This window comes from Prorops nasuta, unplaced genomic scaffold, assembly GCF_024137725.1.
Source record: "Prorops nasuta isolate Cenicafe-Biocafe unplaced genomic scaffold, Cenicafe_Pnas_1.2 PNAS00031, whole genome shotgun sequence".
NCBI lineage: Eukaryota > Metazoa > Arthropoda > Insecta > Hymenoptera > Bethylidae > Prorops > Prorops nasuta.
Genome location: NW_027116828.1, coordinates 124,771 through 144,085, shown reverse-complemented (window position 1 = coordinate 144,085; position 19,315 = coordinate 124,771). Strand labels below are relative to the sequence as shown.

General features: G+C 40.1%; 1 protein-coding gene across 1 annotated transcript; it reads left to right on the top strand.

Annotated features, from left to right (window-relative positions):
* Window positions 1–431: 431 nt before the first annotated feature.
* Window positions 432–1,232, top strand: LOC136782945 (uncharacterized). Its single transcript, XM_066742725.1, has one exon. The coding sequence runs from the start codon at window positions 432–434 to the stop codon at window positions 1,230–1,232; it is 801 nt and encodes a 266-aa protein (XP_066598822.1).
* Window positions 1,233–19,315: the final 18,083 nt, after the last annotated feature.

The following is a 19,315-nucleotide window of genomic DNA, read 5'->3' as shown; positions in this document are numbered from 1 at the left end:
CTCTTACACCATTTTTAGATGCGCAAGGAATTCTACGAGTAGGTGGGCGTCTGCAACACTCATTTTTGTCAGACAACCAAAAGCATCCCATTATTTTGCCAACTAATTATTTAACCGAGCTGCTCATTCGACACATACATGCCACGACCTTGCACGGTGGCCTACAGCTTACATTGACAGTACTGCGGCAAGAGTATTGGGTGATCAATGCACGAAACGCCGCGAAAAGTATAATACATAGGTGCGTCACTTGCGTTCGTCAACGTGCCAAGCTAGGAACACAATTCATGGGATCTTTGCCTACTGCTCGAGTAAACCGTAGCCATCCGTTTGAACATACTGGCATTGATTACGCCTGGCCCTTCCTTGTAAAACTGCATCAAGGCCGAAACTCAAAATCAGTTAAGTGTTATATAGCTGTTTTTGTATGCATGGCTACTCATGCCATTCACCTTGAGCTCGTATCCAAATATGATACGGATGCATTTTTGGCGGCTTTAGCTCGTTTTACTTCACGTCGTGGTAAACCTGCGGTGATTTACTCGGATAATGGGTTAAACTTTCAAGGGGCAAATAAGGAATTGAAACTTGAATTCCAAGGATCCCTGAAACATGCTCAATCTAAAGATTTTGAACTTATACGCGAAATAAAATGGAAATTTATTCCCGTGGCCACTCCTCATTGGGGTGGACTGTGGGAGAGCGGAGTACGAAGCGTAAAACATCATCTAAAGCGTATTCTCGGGACTTTTCTTCCTACGTTCGAAGAAATGACCACATTGATTTGTCGTATTGAAGCCTATTTAAACTCCAGACCTCTTTCTCGCTTACGCGATGACATTGAAAGTTTAGAATGTCTAACGCCAGGGCATTTCTTGGTTGGTCGCGCTTTACTCGCTCCACCCGAAATGTCCGTTCTAGAATTAAAGGAATCTACTCTAAATCGATGGCAGAAAATCACTCGGATTACCGAGCTTTTTTGGCAAAAATGGTCGGGCGAATATCAGCAATCATTACAATCTCGTCCAAAATGGCAAATCAAAAATAACGATTTTCGTGAGGGTGACATCGTTATAATTAAGACTCCAAACGCTCCACCTTGCAAATGGAACTTAGGCCGAATTATTCGTTTAATTATCGGTTCAGACTCAGTAGCAAGAGTAGCTGTGGTTCAAACAGCGAATAAACAGATTCAACGCAGCCTAACCCAGCTGTGTAGGCTCCCGGCATAAATACAAATATTGACAAACAATCCCAACGACTTTTGATCTGCCGACTCGTACATCTGGACACCTTGACGCTCTACTTATTAAATCAGTTCTCCTTAATCATGGCTAGTGACAATGTGCCTAATTTAGTCGACAACGTCGAAATGTTCTTAAGTGAAGTTTGGGGCGAAGAAGCCAACGCGTCCGATGTACTGGACCTTTCCTTCAGTGACTTGAGTCTTTCGGACGATGCTCCTTGTGTTGATTCTCTGCTTGAACTTCCGGATTTGCTTGTGTCGACGAAGGGAGAAGAGGACTCCAGGTTGCAGTTCATTTTGGATCCGCCTTGTCCACCTGAACCAGAATCAGCTGACGTGGTCATGGAACCCATAGCGGGACCTTCTCGAACACCAGCACCAGCAATTGATTTAGCTGTTTTATACGCGAGCAGTTGGGAGAATGGAATCCTGTATGATTCTATCGCAAAGGAGCTGGAGCGTACAGCAAAATACGTTACCGTCTTGGCGTTCGGGCTCACACACCGTATACCATTGCATGCGTTCTTGAAATATCGGCATTGGAAGTCTTGGGATCCTCAAGGAAAATTGCTCTTGCGTTGGACTCCAGCGTTAGAGCTGAAAACTGCCAAACTCATCATTAAGAAATGAGTTAGTCTGCGTTCATTGGTGGACATTCGGAGCTTCGCTCAAAGGTTATTTTTTTTTCCACCATGGTCTTTTTTTACGGTGTTTCACCATTTCAAATTTTAGCACATAAGTTTAGTTTTATGTCCAACATTTGCGAGATTCATTTGAATTGACGCAGGAACGTCAATGCGGGGGAGGATTTGTTAGAGATCGGAGTGTAGGTGCGAGCGGTCTGGGGCTCTCAGGCCGTCTCGCTCCTGCTCACACTCTGTCTCTCTTAGTCCTACCTCCAATCAAGGCCGATAGGTGGCCCACAGCGTAGAGCTCTCTCTCGCTGTTACTATTTGGGTCTCTTGTACATATTAATACCCAAGAGTTCTGGAACAATTGCGGCTCAATCAAAACGGTCTAGACTCTGTCTTTTCTTCTCAGCAGCTTAGCCATTCCTCCCTTCCTGCGACGCCACTAAGTCTCTTAGTACGCATCTTCTGCCTCCTCGTCGATTTCTTGGTCTCCAAGAAATCGTCATCCTGTCTGCTCTATCTTCGTTGCCTGGGAGTCTCAGGTACGGGGAACCCTGTCCGGGGACCTGGGGACTAAAGGGTTGGGAGTTCGTATTCGTAGTTGTGGGTGGATTGTCAGTTGAGGATCAACCTCCTTTCGAGCACATTTATTCAGTGTAGTTTGTATTCTGTGCAATTAAATAAACTGAATTTTACCAGATTTCTGAGGTGTTGTTTTGTCACCTGGGACCAGCCTTCCTAGTCAAATTCGCAGGAATCACCCGATCAATTTTCACACACTTTGCAATATCGACCGTTATTCAGAGAGTTATCCTTGTCTATTACTAAGAAACCGTAATCGCGACTCCAACAGGTCGAACACAATGTGAGAAATTTCTCATACATGTCACTGTTGACGTGATCGTTGAAAATATGCTTCAGATTAGTTCCATCCTGCTTAAATATTATTAGCAAGTTTGCGTTATCTCGTATCAGATGCTTTGGTATTTTCGCATAAGTCTGACAGAGGTAGAAGCAATCGATGTTGGAATGTCTACCCATGCAAAAGTAGTCCCTTATATTGTCCTGCTTGTCGTTGGCCACATCGTCGAATATGAAAATGGAATTCGGCTTTGCATCCGCGACGTTCACAATCTCGCAATTGTTTGAAAATTGAAAGTAACCAATTTCCTCCGTGTCCTGCAGAAGCAGCTCCAGATATCGATACTTCGGTTGCTGCAGCGATTTCGAGTAGACGTACAGGTTCTCGAATCTCACACCGTGCGGACTCTCTATGAGTCTCAGCAGCACGTTTGTCTTACCGCAATTCGACGGACTGCAAACTATGCAGCGTATCGTAGATGGTAATAGCGATCCGTGACGTTTTTTTATTTGCGTGGTAGCATCGTGAGCATCCAAATTTGTCACGCGAATAGTCGGCACGTGCTTCACGAAATGCATCCTCGCTATTAACCTTCGGGAACAGCTGTATCGTTCATTTATATTTCGCGAATTACGGAACTATTCGGTCAGTTGCCATTACGATGGCGTTCATGCTAGTCGTCGTCGATTCCCTGCAGAACTTGACGAATCGTCAGCTCGAACACATACCGAAGATCGTATTGCTCGAGTACTTTCCAGATAGTATTGCGAGTGTGTGGGAAAGATTACCTCGGCACATTCGCGCGGACTCGAATGTGCAGCAATATCAATATTGCTTGCAACACTACAATCTACCTAATACCACTGACCACGACGGACCACCGAGACTGATAAAAGACTGTTACGTTTGTCAGCAAGAGAAGCAGTTGCTCTAAATGTCTGGATCGTTCTTCAATAAAGTCTTGAAAAAATTGCCATTTGAGCTGCACGTGCCCGGTTACAATTATTGCGGGCCCGGCACTCGACTTCGCGAAAGATTGGAGCGCGGCGATCGTGGTATAAATCCGCTGGACGAGGCCTGCCTCGATCACGACTTAGCATATTGGCACAACGAGGATCTACCGGAGCGTCATCAGGCCGATAAAGTGCTAGCGAGGAGAGCGCGTGAACGTATTACCGCAAGAGACGCGACCTTGGGTGAACGCGCGGTCGCCGCAGCCGTATGGGCATCGATAAATGCTAAGCGTAAACTTGGCTTGGGATTACATAATATTGTCGCGATGAAGAAAGCAGTAGCGGCTAAAAAAAAGAACAACAACAACAAAAAAAAAATTGGTACTACTACTACGAGGAAGAGAAGAATTCGAGTGCCGAGGAAACGGGGCGGTATAATACCTATACTCCCACTGCTAGATGCAGTCGGAGCACTGGCAGGTGGAGCATCCGGTATAGCGACGGCTGTAAACCGTGCAAAAGCTGAGAGAGAACGATTGCGGGAAATGCATCGTCACAATCGCGCGATGGAAGCGTCGCGCGAGAGAGGCCGAGGTCTTTATCTGAAACCGTACAAGCGAGTCGTCGGAGAGGGAAACCGTGGAGATGGAAAAAAACAACAACAAAAACGGTCGGATAAGAGGAAGAAAATGAATGAAGGGAAATTTCGTCGTCGTCGCGATGCTCTCCCGGATTCAGGTGCTACTAGTAACATACAATTGGCACGCATCTGCCGACGCATACCATACTTCCGTGGAATCTTTATGCGCACATCTCTGCCGCTCGACGGGCCGCGGTGCAACGTGTGCGCGATCGTGAATCTCGACGATCAATGCGGCACTGGTACCCACTGGGTAGCCTACGTCAAGCGTAACGACATCGTCGTATATTTCGATTCCTTCGGAAATTTGAAACCGCCGAAAGAATGTGTGCGTTACTTTGGTCCTAACGTTACAATCTACTACAATCATGATCGATATCAATCGTACGATAAAAGCAATTGCGGTCAGTTGTGCGTGAAATTCCTGCGAGAACAGATACTTTGAAAAAAAAAAAAAAATGTCTTTCATCGTGACATTATCGGATCGTAAATCAGTATTAAATTCAGATTTCTTCCCCCCCATCAATCTGCAAGATGATCGCTACGAGATCGGTCTCGTGGACATGCAAACGTTCAACTCGATAGCCAATGTGGACGAGACGAATAATAAGTTTTACTACGATAACGATAAGGTACTGACGATATCCAGAGGCTGTTACGAGTTGAGTGCCATAAATGAATTTTTCCAGTCTGAAATTTCTGCGAGACATGAAATTAAAGACAACATTAAAAGCGTTATTCTTCTACGAGCGAACAATAATACACTGAAGAGTGAAATATTGTGTAAATATTCGATTGACTTTGGAAAACCGAATAACATTGGCTCACTACTGGGCTTCTCGTCGAATCGCGTGTTCGAACCGAATGCCCAGGCTGAATCCGACGAAACCGTGAACATTGCGAAAACAAATATTCTACGCATCGAGTGCAACATTGCGGGAGGTGCGTACACCAACGGTAGACCCCGACACATTATTCACGATTTCTTTCCCAGCGTACCACCGGGCTATAAAATCTCGGAGGCACCGAAAACCGTCATTTATCTACCGGTCATCGTCAGAGTAATCGACCGTCTCACGTTATGTATCCTCGATCAGGACGATCGTCTCGTAGACTTTGAACGTGAAGAAATTACCATAAGATTGCACATTAAGAAAAATGTTGATTTACAAAAGTAACGAGGATTATAAAGCGGTGAAACTGGATGAAACATTCGCTAGTCGTTCGTCCTGCGTGGAGTCGAATACACCGGTTCAGAGTGAAAGCAGGAATCGCGACAAAAGGAGCTTCTTGCTAACGAGAAGAAATATAGAATTTTTACAATCATTGGGATTCACCGTGAAGAGATTGGGCGAAAGTACATAGTGGAACAATGGCAGATCCCTTGAACGTCACCGCACCGCTGACCTACGACAATCGCATCATCAAAATGGAGATGCATGCTTACAATCCGTATGCGAACGCCTCGTTGGCGAACGGGGACGAAATTCGTATTCCCATACAGCAGCAAGATTTGATACTCCTGGCGTGCGAGAGTTATCTCTACGTCGAGGCCCAGCTGGTGGAGGGCACGCGTGACGCGAGCGCCAACAACGAGGATATAGTTACGCTCGACTGCAATTCCGCGACTTTTCTCTTCGACGAGATTCGTTATGAAATGAACGGTATCGAGATCGACCGATGCAGAAACGTCGGTATTACCAGCACTCTGAAGAGTCTCGTTTCCCTGGGCACCAAGGAGAGCGCCAGTCTACGTCATTCCGGATGGTTCGTCGCTACGGCCAAAGACCGGCTCAAGGAGGCTGTTAAGAATTTCAGCTTTTGCGTGCCCCTGAAATTGCTGCTGGGATTCTGCGAGGATTATCGGCGAGTCGTCGTTAACGCGCGTCACGAGCTCGTTCTCATTCGCGCCCGCCACGATACAAACGCCATTTACTCATCGGTGAAAATCACCAATTCGTCGATCAAGCTGCTATGAGTGCAATGGAGAATACCCCTTGTGACCCTGAACGAAATTACGAAACTCCAGTTTCTCAGTATCGTCAAGCAGGACAAGAATCTGTCACTCGCTTTTCGCGCCTGGGAACTTTACGAGTATCCCCTTCTGCCCAAGTCGCAGCGACACACGTGGTCCGTGAAAGCGTCCACGCAATTGGATAAGCCGCGATACGTCATTCTGGCGTTCAGAACGAACAAAAAGAGTAATCAGCACGAGGATGTGCTCAAATTCAGTCATTGCAAAGTACTCAATGTCAAACTCTATCTGAATTCCGAATCTTATCCGTACGATCGTCTCGACACTGATTTCACGAAATCCCGCTACTCCGTCCTCTACGACATGTATGTAATGTTTTTCACCTGCTATAACGCTGGTGAGAAACTCGGGAGACCCATGCTCGACTATACGAACTTTTTGACGTACGGGCCGCTCTTCGTTATCGACTGCTCGCATCAGAACGAGTCCATAAAATCCGGCACGGTCGACGTCAAACTCGAGATCGAGTGTATGGAAATCATTCCGAATAATACTAACAGCCTATTGTCTAATTATACACGATAAATTTGTACAATATAATCCTCTTACGAATATTGTTAGAAATGCAAGTTAAAAAATAAGAAAACAATTTTTATTAAATAAATATATAATAAACAACAAATTTATTCATTATTTTTTTTTTTTTGATACAAAATACCTATCAAACTTTAGATTTAAATTCCACGTTGTGATATTTTCCTCCTTTATATAACATTATTAAATTATTGGCTGCTGCAGCCTTTTTTAGGTGCTGCAACTGCTCCGTATCTTCTGCCAATTTTGCCATTCTCCCTGGCAAGAATACCCAATCGGCTGTTGACAGCTTTACAATGATTTTCATTCCATATTTTGTCATAATTTTGTCCACTTCGGAAATATCCTACTCTTGATTTTCCGTCAAGCTATTTAATTTCACAAAATTTTTTGGAATGACGCTTCCCAATTCATTGATGTTATTGAAATTCATTTTTATCTCTATGAAAAAAAATGATTAGTCTCATTAAAGTTAAAAACTCAATTAAATAATGCATGTACTAATCGAATGAAAAAAAAAATATCCTTACCTTTTTTTTTTTATGTAACAAACAAGTTTCTTTTTAATGTGTTTAATCACACACTTATTTTTTTTTAATAGTTCAAGCACGCGTGGTACGACTATGCAGCTCCCGTTTAACAGACTGACTTTTTATATGAACGATATTATCGTATATTAAGCGTATTTAATTGCAATGTTTGGAAGGGGTAATTTTTGTTTTTTTCTTACTTGCGATGAATTTCCATTGTGATTGTAACCTATAGGTTAAAGACAATAGGAAAAAAAATATCTCTATACGGAGATTATTCGAAGGGTATGGTTCTTCTTATTTTGATTAAGAAAGAATTAACTCCTTATCACATGTAACTTTATATTTTAAAAACCGATAAAGACTTTCTCTCAACGGGATATCCTCGGTGGAGCAGCATTCAGTCCTCAAACCTTCAACAGTACACATTAAAAAATCATAGAAATTTAATCGATCGTTGACCTTGATGGATTTAGCACTTCGTTATTTTTTTCTGGAAGCATTTAAGTTTGCTTTATTTAAATTTTCGTTACTTTCCTGATTTACTTGGTGCATGCCTTCAACAATGCAGTACACATTGAAAAATCATAGAAAATTAATCGATCGTTGAAATTGATGGATTTAGTACTTCGTTGTTTTTTGTCTGGAGCATTTAAGTTTGCTTTATTTAAATTTTCGTTACTTTCCTGATTTACTTGGTGCATTGTGAGGATAAAATCTAAGGAAGGAGGAGGATGAAAATTCATCTGTACCTACTACTTCTTTTTCATCGATGAAAGACGTGCTGAATTTTTGTAAGTATACTTGCTTTGTTAAAAAAAATAGAGCTATTACTATGCGAAAAGTAACAACATGATTTCAATTATGTCTAAGGTGAGAAATATTGGCTACGCGATCGGAGTCTTTCGTCACGGGAACACAAGCTGCGCGCAAATGGAGCCTGAGGTAGACCTTACTTCGACGAGGCAAAGTGGACCATTTTGATTTTAGATGGAAGAACTACTCAAAAACGCAGAGCCCAGCTATCTCGCTGCAGAATATCAGAAAAAAAAATGAAGATTGTGAAAAATATATATATTTTAAATAATAAAGTGCGTTTTTTATGCCGCAAGGCTGTTTCACCAGAATCTACGTATATTTATACGTTCCCTCAATTCCTTTCATAATAAATTAATTTTACAATATGTGTTCTCTCTCTCTCTCTCTTATATCTCTCGCGTAAAGGGCTGGGACGTTTGGCGGACCCGTTGCGAACACCGGCTGGAATTTTTCATTTGAAATTAGGCATACCAATGGATGAAATAACTAAATAGGCAGATAGGCGCGCGATGTACTACTTAGATTCGCAAACTTCTTATAAAATTATACTACGTTATCAGTACCAAGAGATCTAACGATATAAATAAACCTTTTTGTTAAAGGCTAAACAATTGGAGTGTCACGTGATTAATTTTCCCCCACCACCGGGGTGTCACGTGATTATTTTTCCCCCACCACCCTGGAGTGGGGGCAATCCCCCTCCGCTAAGAAGTGGGGGTATTTCCCCTACCTCCCCTTCCCCCGCGAAACCCCGACCCCCTCGCCCCCGGTCCCAGAATCCCTATAGCCACACTACTCACAGCAGAGTCAATTGATAGTTTAGGATTAATGGATGGAGTTGAAGTCCCCAATGAATCTCCTGACAGTTTCCCAATTTCCTGCCTACCATCCTTCCTTCCTTCTTAGTATATCAAATCCTGGTCCGTGGTCCACTTACATGGGTATCCGAACCTGATCAAAGCTTTCCCTGGATTTTCCATAATAGTGTCCTGCCTTGATGACGGGTAAAAGTGGTGTGTCTGCGCCTAAGGTTCCGCTCGACCAGGCGATCGTGGCAGCTGTGCGCGGGGCACAGCGCCGCCACCCGGGATCGAGAGCAACCTCATTTACGCGCGGCGTTTTAAATCAGAAATAAATTATGTATCAAGGCAAGAGAATTTGCCTTGTTACACTTTGTAACAAATTACAGTGTATCATACAATTATAAATAGTTGTTATTTACAGAGTATATACAGTTGCCGATTTTACATATATACATTGTTACGCGGCAAAACTCCTGGTGATAAAACTTGCCGCGTAGAGCAAAATACTAGATACTCTACAAACGGTATTTAGGGACGATACGATACTACTAAAATTAATATGCGATAAACTACACTACTATATCCGAATACTCTAAAACCTAAACGCTATGAACGATAAGTTGGGCGCCAGGTCCACGTAGACCAATTTTCTCTATGACTGAATTCGCTACAAAAATCTACTAATCGACAACTAAATTTTCCCAAAGTGCTGGGCTAGCTCTGTCCCTAGCTGGATAATGGAGAGGGGTAAGGTTAGGAGAGGTATTCGCTAATATTGATAAGAGAATCTCTAAAACGCGATACAAAAACCGACAAAAGAAAAGGCAAGATTTACATAAGAAAAATCCTTAGATTTATTCACAAAACTCCTGGGATTTACAACTATTGAGAATACCTCAGGTTCAATTAACAAGGCCTAGAAAGTCGAAAATAAGTACAAATTAGACCTGCTACGATATAGGTAATTTTCCTAATAATTCTCTAACGATAAAATTCTACAACTACATCAAAGAGAACGCCAAAATAATACAACTTAATTCGGAAACGCAATAAAACCTAATATGAAGATAATCCATAAAGATACAATAAACTCTAAATGAATGATCATGGAAATTCCTATGATCATGGCACAATATCGATATCGTTGATTGATTAAATCAAAAATTAATTAAAACAAAACTCTACTGATCTCAAACGCCTCGAAAGCGGAGACTTTATTCTTCAAAACGGCAAGTGAACTGGAGATAGAGTTGACGTCCGGCGACACTCAATCTTGGCTCATCAACTCACGAAAACACGGTCTAGGCTGCGCGAATGTCGTGCGCAGACTGCCATAGCAGGCAGTCGGAACGCGACCGTGGGACTGTGCTGATGTGTCCGTGCGTGCTGGTGAGCGCGTGACGCGGAACTCAGCAGCCATGGCTCCGTTCGCGTACGTGAGGTGTGTGCTATAGGACAGCCTGCACGTACGTCACGACTGGATACCGGCCAATGCATAGTGGGTTGCGCAGGGGCGTAGTTAGCCCATTGGAATGTGTCCCGGTGCCCTCCGTAATCCCATAGGCTTGCGCTATGCCTGGACGGGCCGCGAACATTGCCCTTGTGGTCGTACGCTCCTGGCAAACTCTATGCTTCGCAAAGATACCGCATATTCCCGCACTCCTCACCACCAACTGTGTGTGGGTAGTGAGGGTTAGATGTATGCCCCTCAGCAGATAGGTCTGCGAGGCTCGTACTTCCGCAAGGAACCCTCCCCTCTCTCCACGACCTAGCATACTGAGCTACCCTGGCTACCGCTAACGTCCAATTGCATGGCTGCAGGGCCGTATAAGATGCATAGAGAAAGGGAGTCGAAAGACTCCAATGATAACGTAGGGTTGATGGCCACCCAACTGACCAACTGGCGCCCTGATATTGATAAATAAGGACGGGCGAAGGTAATGAGAAAACCCTTAGGGTGAGTGGCCCCTCATACTGACGGGAATAACGTTACACATCTAAGCCAATACCGCCCTTAAAAAATGATTGACACGCTCAACTTCACCATTAATTTGGGGCGAAGCGGTTGCAATCTTAACATTTTTTATATTCATTCCTAATAGTAAATCGGACGTTTCTACGGACGTGAATGAACTACCCTGATCTGAAATGATTCGCCGACAGTTACCAAAATGTAAAAAATACTGTATTAGGTACAAAACAGCTTCTCTCGCTGTAGTCGACTTAACCGGGTATAATACCGTATACTTAGTAAAGGCGTCGATCATAAAAAATGTGTTTGTTTCCGGGCTTAGTTCGCTCTAAGGACCCATAATTATCCATGTGAATTGTTTCAAATGGTCTTGTCCCTTTATCGAAAATATGCATTTCACCTTCTTTTTTTCCTGACGGTACAGAGTACGCGATACACTTTATGCAGTTTTCGATGTAGTCTTTTATTCGCGCACGCATGCAGGGAAACCAATAAGACCGTGTTATCAACTCAGTCGTTTTGGCAACACCCACATGACCGACATTGTCGTGGCAAGTCTGTATGACCGTATACACCATGCTCTTGGGAACATAGAATAAAAGGCTTTTCTCATATTTTCTATAAACTACCCCGTTACGTAGCTTGAACCTCTTATTTTCTCCAATCTCTAACTCTTCATGAATTTGCCTTATAATAAGGTCCTGCAATTGTTTGTATACCAAAATTTGGTCAAACGACAATGGTTCCACCACTAAATTACTCCTGCTCAACGTATCAACGTGATGCATTCGCTCACCAGGACGATGCTCTAGGACGAAATCATAATTTTGTAAAGCCAAACACCAACGGCTGATTTGTGGATTTAAATCTTTTTTACTAAATGCTAATTTCACCGTATTGCAATCGGTTACAATTACGACCGGTACCCCCTGTAAGTACACTCGGAAACGCTCTATGGAATATGCAATCGCCATTGCCTCCAGCTCATAGCTGTGATATCGGCTTTCGGCGTCTGTTGTACGCTTGCTAAAGTACATAATGGGATGTATCTTTCCATCGCTCTGCTTCTGCATAAGGATTGCTCCGTATCTATATGAGCTAGCGTCCATGTGGAGCTAGGTGTATACATTATATTTATAAAATTTTAGTATCGGGAAGCTAATCAGGCTATTTCGCAATTCTTCGAATGCTTCTAATTCTCGTTCTCGAGAGGAAAAGTCAGCGCTTTGTTTAATTAAATTGTGGAGAGGTTTGGCAATTAATGTGTAATTTGGCACAAACTTCCTTAATTAATTGGTCAAGCCCAAGAAGCATTGTACTTGTCTTACTGTTCTCGGATGGGGAAAGTTACGTATTGCCTCAACGTTGGATTCATTCGGAGTGATGCCATCCGCATACACAATGTAACCCAGATACTCAATCTTTTTTTTTCAGAAACCGACACTTGCCAAAGTTTAATTATAAATTGAACTTTGCCATCAAATTCAATACTTCACTCAGAATCTTGAAATTTTCCCCAATCGTTGGCGGAACTATTAATATATCGTCGAGATATGTTAAAATCTTACCACCGTTTAGCAACGGCTTAAATATTAAATTTATGTACCGCTGAAATGCAGCGGGTGCATTAGCTACCCCGAACGGCATTTTGCAATATTCAAATTGTACATCAGGTGTAACAAAGGACGTAAATTTAATTGACTCTTCTGTAATCGATATATGGTGGAACCCATCCATAAGGTCAAGGCTTGTAAATACCGACATGCCTGCAAGGCGATCGATTTGATCCTCGATCAAAGGTAACGGAAACCTATCTTTGATGGTCAACTTATTCAATTGCCGATAATCCACGCACATTCGGTAAGATTTATTTTTTTTCGCGACCAACACAATTGGGCTACAAAATTCGAGTTACTCGGTCTAATCACTTGCCGATTCAGTAGATCGTTCACGATTTTATTAACTTCATTCCTTTCGTGCCAGGAAAGGCATCTTGGCGTATAGTAGAAGGGCTAACTGTCATTAGTATGTACAATCTTGAATTCATAATTAATACTAGAAGTTCCATTATCCGAACGCAAATAACCATTTAATAGATTGATTAGCTTATTTCGATTCGCGAAACTAATAGTATCGTCTAGATCTGAGTGTACGCTGTCCAAAACGCTAGCCTCATTAATCGCATCGATGTGTTATATTTCGCTCACGGTATTGTTATACCTTAATTGAACTGTTTTATTTAGAATAATAGTTAACGCAGACCTCCTTAGGAACTCGCGACCGAGGAGACAATCGTAAATCATGGTTGAATCCGGGACTATTGCAAACAACGCTAAAAATACGGTCTTCTAGTGGTTTAAAACGAACCTCGGGCATCACGGTTCCATACACAATCAAGGGTAACTTATTCAATCCGCCATAATTTTTGTCGATTTGCCTTTTTTCTAATTGGTGGTTAGCAAAATATATTAAGTAGCTAGTTTCCGTCATAATATTAATGGCTCTACCAAAATCGATTAAAGCCTCAATAAAATAATTTTTCGCACACACCTCTTTAATCAAAATACAGTACTCGCGTGTCGTGGCGACTAAAGGTTCTTTAATGTGTGCCTCATGCAGTGTCTCCTCTGCTGGTTACTCAGCTGGGGTCTCGATGAGCGCAGTCGTCGTAGAATGGTTTACCCTCCGAACCTCGGACTTCGTTGGGCAATTTTTAATGACATGGTCTAAAGACCCACAAGAAAAACAGGACCCCTTTGGTTTCTTCGGTAGGAGGCAGGTTACTGACAGATATCCTTCTTGGTTACAATTGTAACACCTTAGCTTCGACTGGATGTGTCTACCATTCGTTCCGGGCTTCTGCGTCGCTGGTGCTTGAATTTTAGGTTTGACGCTAGGTTTTAGGGAAATATTCCGAAACGCTTGTAATAAAGCAGCTGGCGATTCAAAATCCTGCATCCTTGCTCGATCACGAAGTCTCTCGTCCGGTATACCATCTACTAAATGCTCCAAAATTTGTTCCTCCTGTATTGGTACTTCATTTGCCAAGATCATTTTGTCATGGTGGTAATTAGCAAATGTTTCGTCAGACTTCCATAATCTCTCTTCAAATCTCCGTTGCAACGATAATCTAGTCGATCGGTGATCGAACATCATTTTCATTTGAGCCAATAAATTATCGACACTCATAGTAATAAACTCCGGTTTCGAATGAAACCATCGTAAAGCTCGGCTTTCAATTTCGCACCGATCAGCAGCTTTAAATTATTGTCGCTTTGTTCATAGGTCGTTCGAATCAACAATAGCTGTGTCTCATCATCTGACCCGTCGAAGTCGCTAATAAGGTCAGCAACGGATTTAATGTTTACATGTTGGCGACCGTTATTATTCGAATTAGCGGGCGTCCTCCTTAAAATTTCGTTCTCACGGCGAACAATTTCGACTTCTCTCTGGGCCAATTCTAATTATTTTTGCATAATCGCCATTTCTCGCATTAACAGACTATCTTGAGATGAACCAGCATTTTCATCAACAAAAGCACTAATATCTGGAATTTCTGGTTCATTCGCGTACTAAGCCATAATTTCTTCTGGTACAAGGCCGTTGGAATAGGTATTCATCAACGTCGCAATTAACTCAGTTTTCAATCCTGACGGCGGCAAGTCCAGCTTCCTTAACAAGTCTTTCAATTGTACCACCGATAGTTTGCTTAAATGCATTGCTGCTTAACCGACCACAATTCCGCACTGCCGCTTTCACCTTATCTCCAATTTTTCCCAGATATAGAAAGCGCGACGACTTGGTCGCGGTAATCTGATGAGAATCTTAATACATTATTGCACCTCCCTCTTGACTGCACAGTCGATTGATTTGCATAAAAGTGCACAAATCGTAGCACACTAATATTGGGAGCCACGGTCTAATAAAGCACGATACACGCAAAAAGACCTCACCGACAGGCCAAAACTGTACGTGCCAGTATTCTTTATCCCACTTCTGAAATACTCTGGTGAATTCTCGGAGGTGGAAGGATGGCAGAATAAACCACGCCGAATTCTATTCAGTCAGAAGCAACGCAAACTTTCGTTTGTTTCCGTCTTCTCCCTTTACATGACTTAACTGATCTGGCCTTTCTTCATCAATACCGCTTTGCTCATCTCAGCTATCCTATCCATTCTTTTTAGTACACCGAATTTAAGAAAGAGAAGGTAGTGGGATAGCTGGCGCAAATTTTAAATTACCATTATGTCCCACAATATATGTAAAAGAAATGAACATGACCTTCAAATTTTTAAATACCTTTCTTCATATATTAAAGGTAGACAAAGTTTTTACCCTACTCTGATTTATCATGGAAAGAGATAATTTTTTTAAATTTGAATACTAAGCTAAAAATAAAGTTATATCCTGTTAAGATGATTATTAATAAAATAAATAATTCAGTTTTCTGTTTTAATAGCACATATAAGTATGTTTATAGCGTTTCAAATTGAAAATACATTATTATTATTATAAAGAAATGTGTAATTTTTGTCATGTTTATTTATTTCTCCCTTATTTCAATAATTTAGAAATATTAGATACATATTTACAAACATTGATTTCCAGTTTTCATGTAAATATAAAGCACTATACACATCTGAATTTTAATTGAAGTAGTAAAATTTTTGTAATCAATCGGTAGTGCCCACAATATATGATGGCCAAACCAAGTTACCTAAAGAGAGTAGATAAAGATTGTTTCATAGCATCACTGTGAAAATATATACGTTTTAATATTAATATTTGTTATATAATGTTTTACATCAATTTTTGTAAAAGTACAAAATTCGTTAGTAACCTTACGATTAACAATATAATACTTCAAATCAAAATTATAATAATACTTACGTGATAAGTAATATTACGGTCTCGTTTATAATTCTTCAAATCAAATTAGTAATATTACTTAAATGCTTAGTAATATTATAATTTAATTTTGAATATTTCAAATCGGAGTTGTAAAAATACTTACGTGATAAGTAATATTACGATTTCGTTTATAATGTTTCAAATCAAATTAGTAAAATTACTTAACTGCTTAGTAATATTATAATTTAATTTCGAATATTTCAAATCGGAGTTGTAAAAATACTTACGTGATAAATAATATTACGGTCTCATTTATAATGTTTCAAATCAAATTAGTAAAATTACTTAACTGCTTAGTAATATTATAATATGATTTTGAATATTTCAAATCGGAGTTGTAAAAATACTTAACTAATTAAAAATATTACAAATTATTTAGGAATGTTACAAATTAGGTTAATGCTTATACATTTGGTATTTGTAATCTTATTGATGAGATTTGAAAGTTAACATATTATTCTTCAAAATTACACCAATCGTTTATCAATTTACAAAGAAAATTGTAATTTTAGATAAACTTGTGTATCTTCATATTTGCATTGTATTATTATGTTTCTGTGTAAAATTACACCGATTGTCGTGGGTTACAAAGTTGCCACTGACAATCAGTGTAAATTTACACAAAAATTGTTTACAGTTCATTTAAAAAAAAAAGACAACTTTCACTTATCCACTTTACTAAAAGATGGTTACATGATGACATTTAGCGAATATATACAGTATAAAATTTAAAAAAAACAAAAGGTGATATAAAAATTTTAACATTAGTTGTATTCCTACTAATTGACATTAACCTGGAAATGGTGACTGCAGCCAATTTTTAACGTTTGACGATCTTTCTATGCAAAAAAAATGAATAAGAAGACCTCGTTCCCCAAAAAACCGAATACCATTGGATTGAGCATGAAATTTCCTATAAGAAAGTGTAACAAGGCAAAAGCTATTGCCTTGCTACATAACTTATTTCTTATTTAAAACGCCGCGCGTAAACGAGTTTGCTCTCTATCCCGGGTGGCGGCGCTGTGCACTCTTGCACAGCTGCTACGCTCGTCTGGGCGAGTGCAAAAATTTAGGCGGACACACCAGAATTACTTGTCATCGAAACTAGACGTCTTTTGGGAAAACTCCAAGGAAAGCTTTGCTCAAGTCCGAATACCGATATAAGTGGATCACGGACCAGGATTTGATATATCAGAAGGAAGGAAGGAGGGTAGACAGAAAATTGGGAACTGTCAGGAGGTTCATTGGGACTTCAACTCCATCCGTTAATCCTAACCTAACAGTTGACTCTGGGATGCATGCCAGGCTTATACTTTGCTATATTGTTATTAATGAATGTAAGCGTTGAGGACTTATAGTAGGACTCAACGTTTATGTATTAATATTTCTTTATGATTAACTTGGTGGCTTCAGTCATAGTAGGGAGTATTATTCAATCCAACTCCAACTATACGAGATATATACAGAGCCTTTCCTTTTATACTCATATATTCTAGTGTTTCCACTCAGGAAAGTGAATTATATTTGAGATTAATTTGGATTTTTTAAATTCCATAGCCTGTACGATGGTAGGATTCAGGCTTTAATGCCATATATATATATATATATATATATATTACAGCAAAGCGTGTTTGCAAAATACATTTGCAATGGCTGCAGTACAATACAGCTCCTTGGACATCTGTATTAGAACATTGGAACAAATCTCGTAAGCTAAGATGTACTTTAATGGAAGAGCATAAAGGAAACATTTTCGATATTTTCAAGGATATTTTCTACTATACCATTTTCAACTATTTTGATCGATTGAGATACACTTTCTCTAAAGTTAACGCGTTCGTCTGCCTATCTTGGTGGTTCCATATTTCAGCTAGAGAATGATTATAATGCTTTAATAAATGAGAAGTCAAATATTTACTCCGTATGGCCTGATTTATCTAAGAAAATAGAAATATTGTTGGTAAAACATGCTAAAAAAGAAAAAACTTACGCCAAACAATTAGAAGAAATTCAATTACATAAAGAAGCAGATGGTAATAAAATTTAATATCAGCTGTCTATCATAAATATAAAAATAATAAATATGATAATACATTTTTAAATTTATACTATACAGGATGTAGGGATGCAAAATTGCTTTCTTTAATACCTGTATTGTGCCCTTCCAATGTGCGACTAAAAATATCAGGAACAAAGGTTTGGCGACCTATAATAGCGGAATCAGTGAATGATTTTATCTGTCACATTAAGGTATTTTAACGTAATAAAAAAATATTTGTATTAATCCCTTAATCATCTTTAATTAACGCTTATAAACTGGAAATAATAACAATGGTGCGACGAGGGTATTGTTCTTTCCTATTTTTTTAATATATGCAAATAATTTAGATGAAATAAAAATGGCATAAAAAATCGCTCGGTTTGTAAGAGTTAAAATTGTATTCGAATAAAATGTGTTATGTTTATTTTTATTGTAATTACAATTTATATATTGTGTGTTAGAAAAAGAAGTAATTTATTAGCAATGCTTCAATTATTATAGGTTCCAGGAAAATTGGAAAAAATAATACGAGAAAAACGAGAGAATGCTGCCAAACTTAAGAGAACTGTGCAATCTTATATAATTGTTATAGGCTCACAGTTCACTGCAATTGAAACGTTTTACATTATCATTGATTATATAACATATAAAATGGAAAATATATTACAAGCTGTCGATATCTTGTGCAAGATCTTCCAAGTTCTTGATATGAAGTATCCAACTGCCTGTGAGCAGGTTTGGCTGTTCATACAGAAATATGTTTATAGCTGATCGACGAAGTGGGATAAAAATGATAAATCTGTGATGAGCCTAATAGATGACTTCAATAGAGTTAATGTATAACCCGTCTCAAAGTGAAGTTTAATGATATGTGCGACTATGCGAGACAGTGCCCAAGTAGGTTCCAGCCCTGTGGTCAGAAGGGAAGGTTATATCTGAGAATAAAGTTCGAAGACAAATGTAAGAGGTAAAAGAGTCTTTATTCAAATAAATAAAATGTACAAAAATTTTACAATATTTACAAAAGAACCGCTAGACTAATGATCGACTTTCTAGGGAATTTGTCGTCGTCAGATTCTAGGGAATTTCGATAGACGAAGATTCCCAATAACCGTAGACTCGAATTCCCCAGAAAGGAACGCGGATTTAGAAACTCCCTGACTGGACAATTTTTCCTAGGGTATTCCCTAGTAAAATCTCCAGCCACGGGAGGAAGCGATGTTGGAGAAGTGGTTTTAGGGAAGGGGAAGCCCCTTACCCTTCGGCCGCCTTCTCCAAGAGCTCTAATTGCTCCGAGCCACCCCAACCCTTAGGGTGATTCTACCCCTCCCACTACC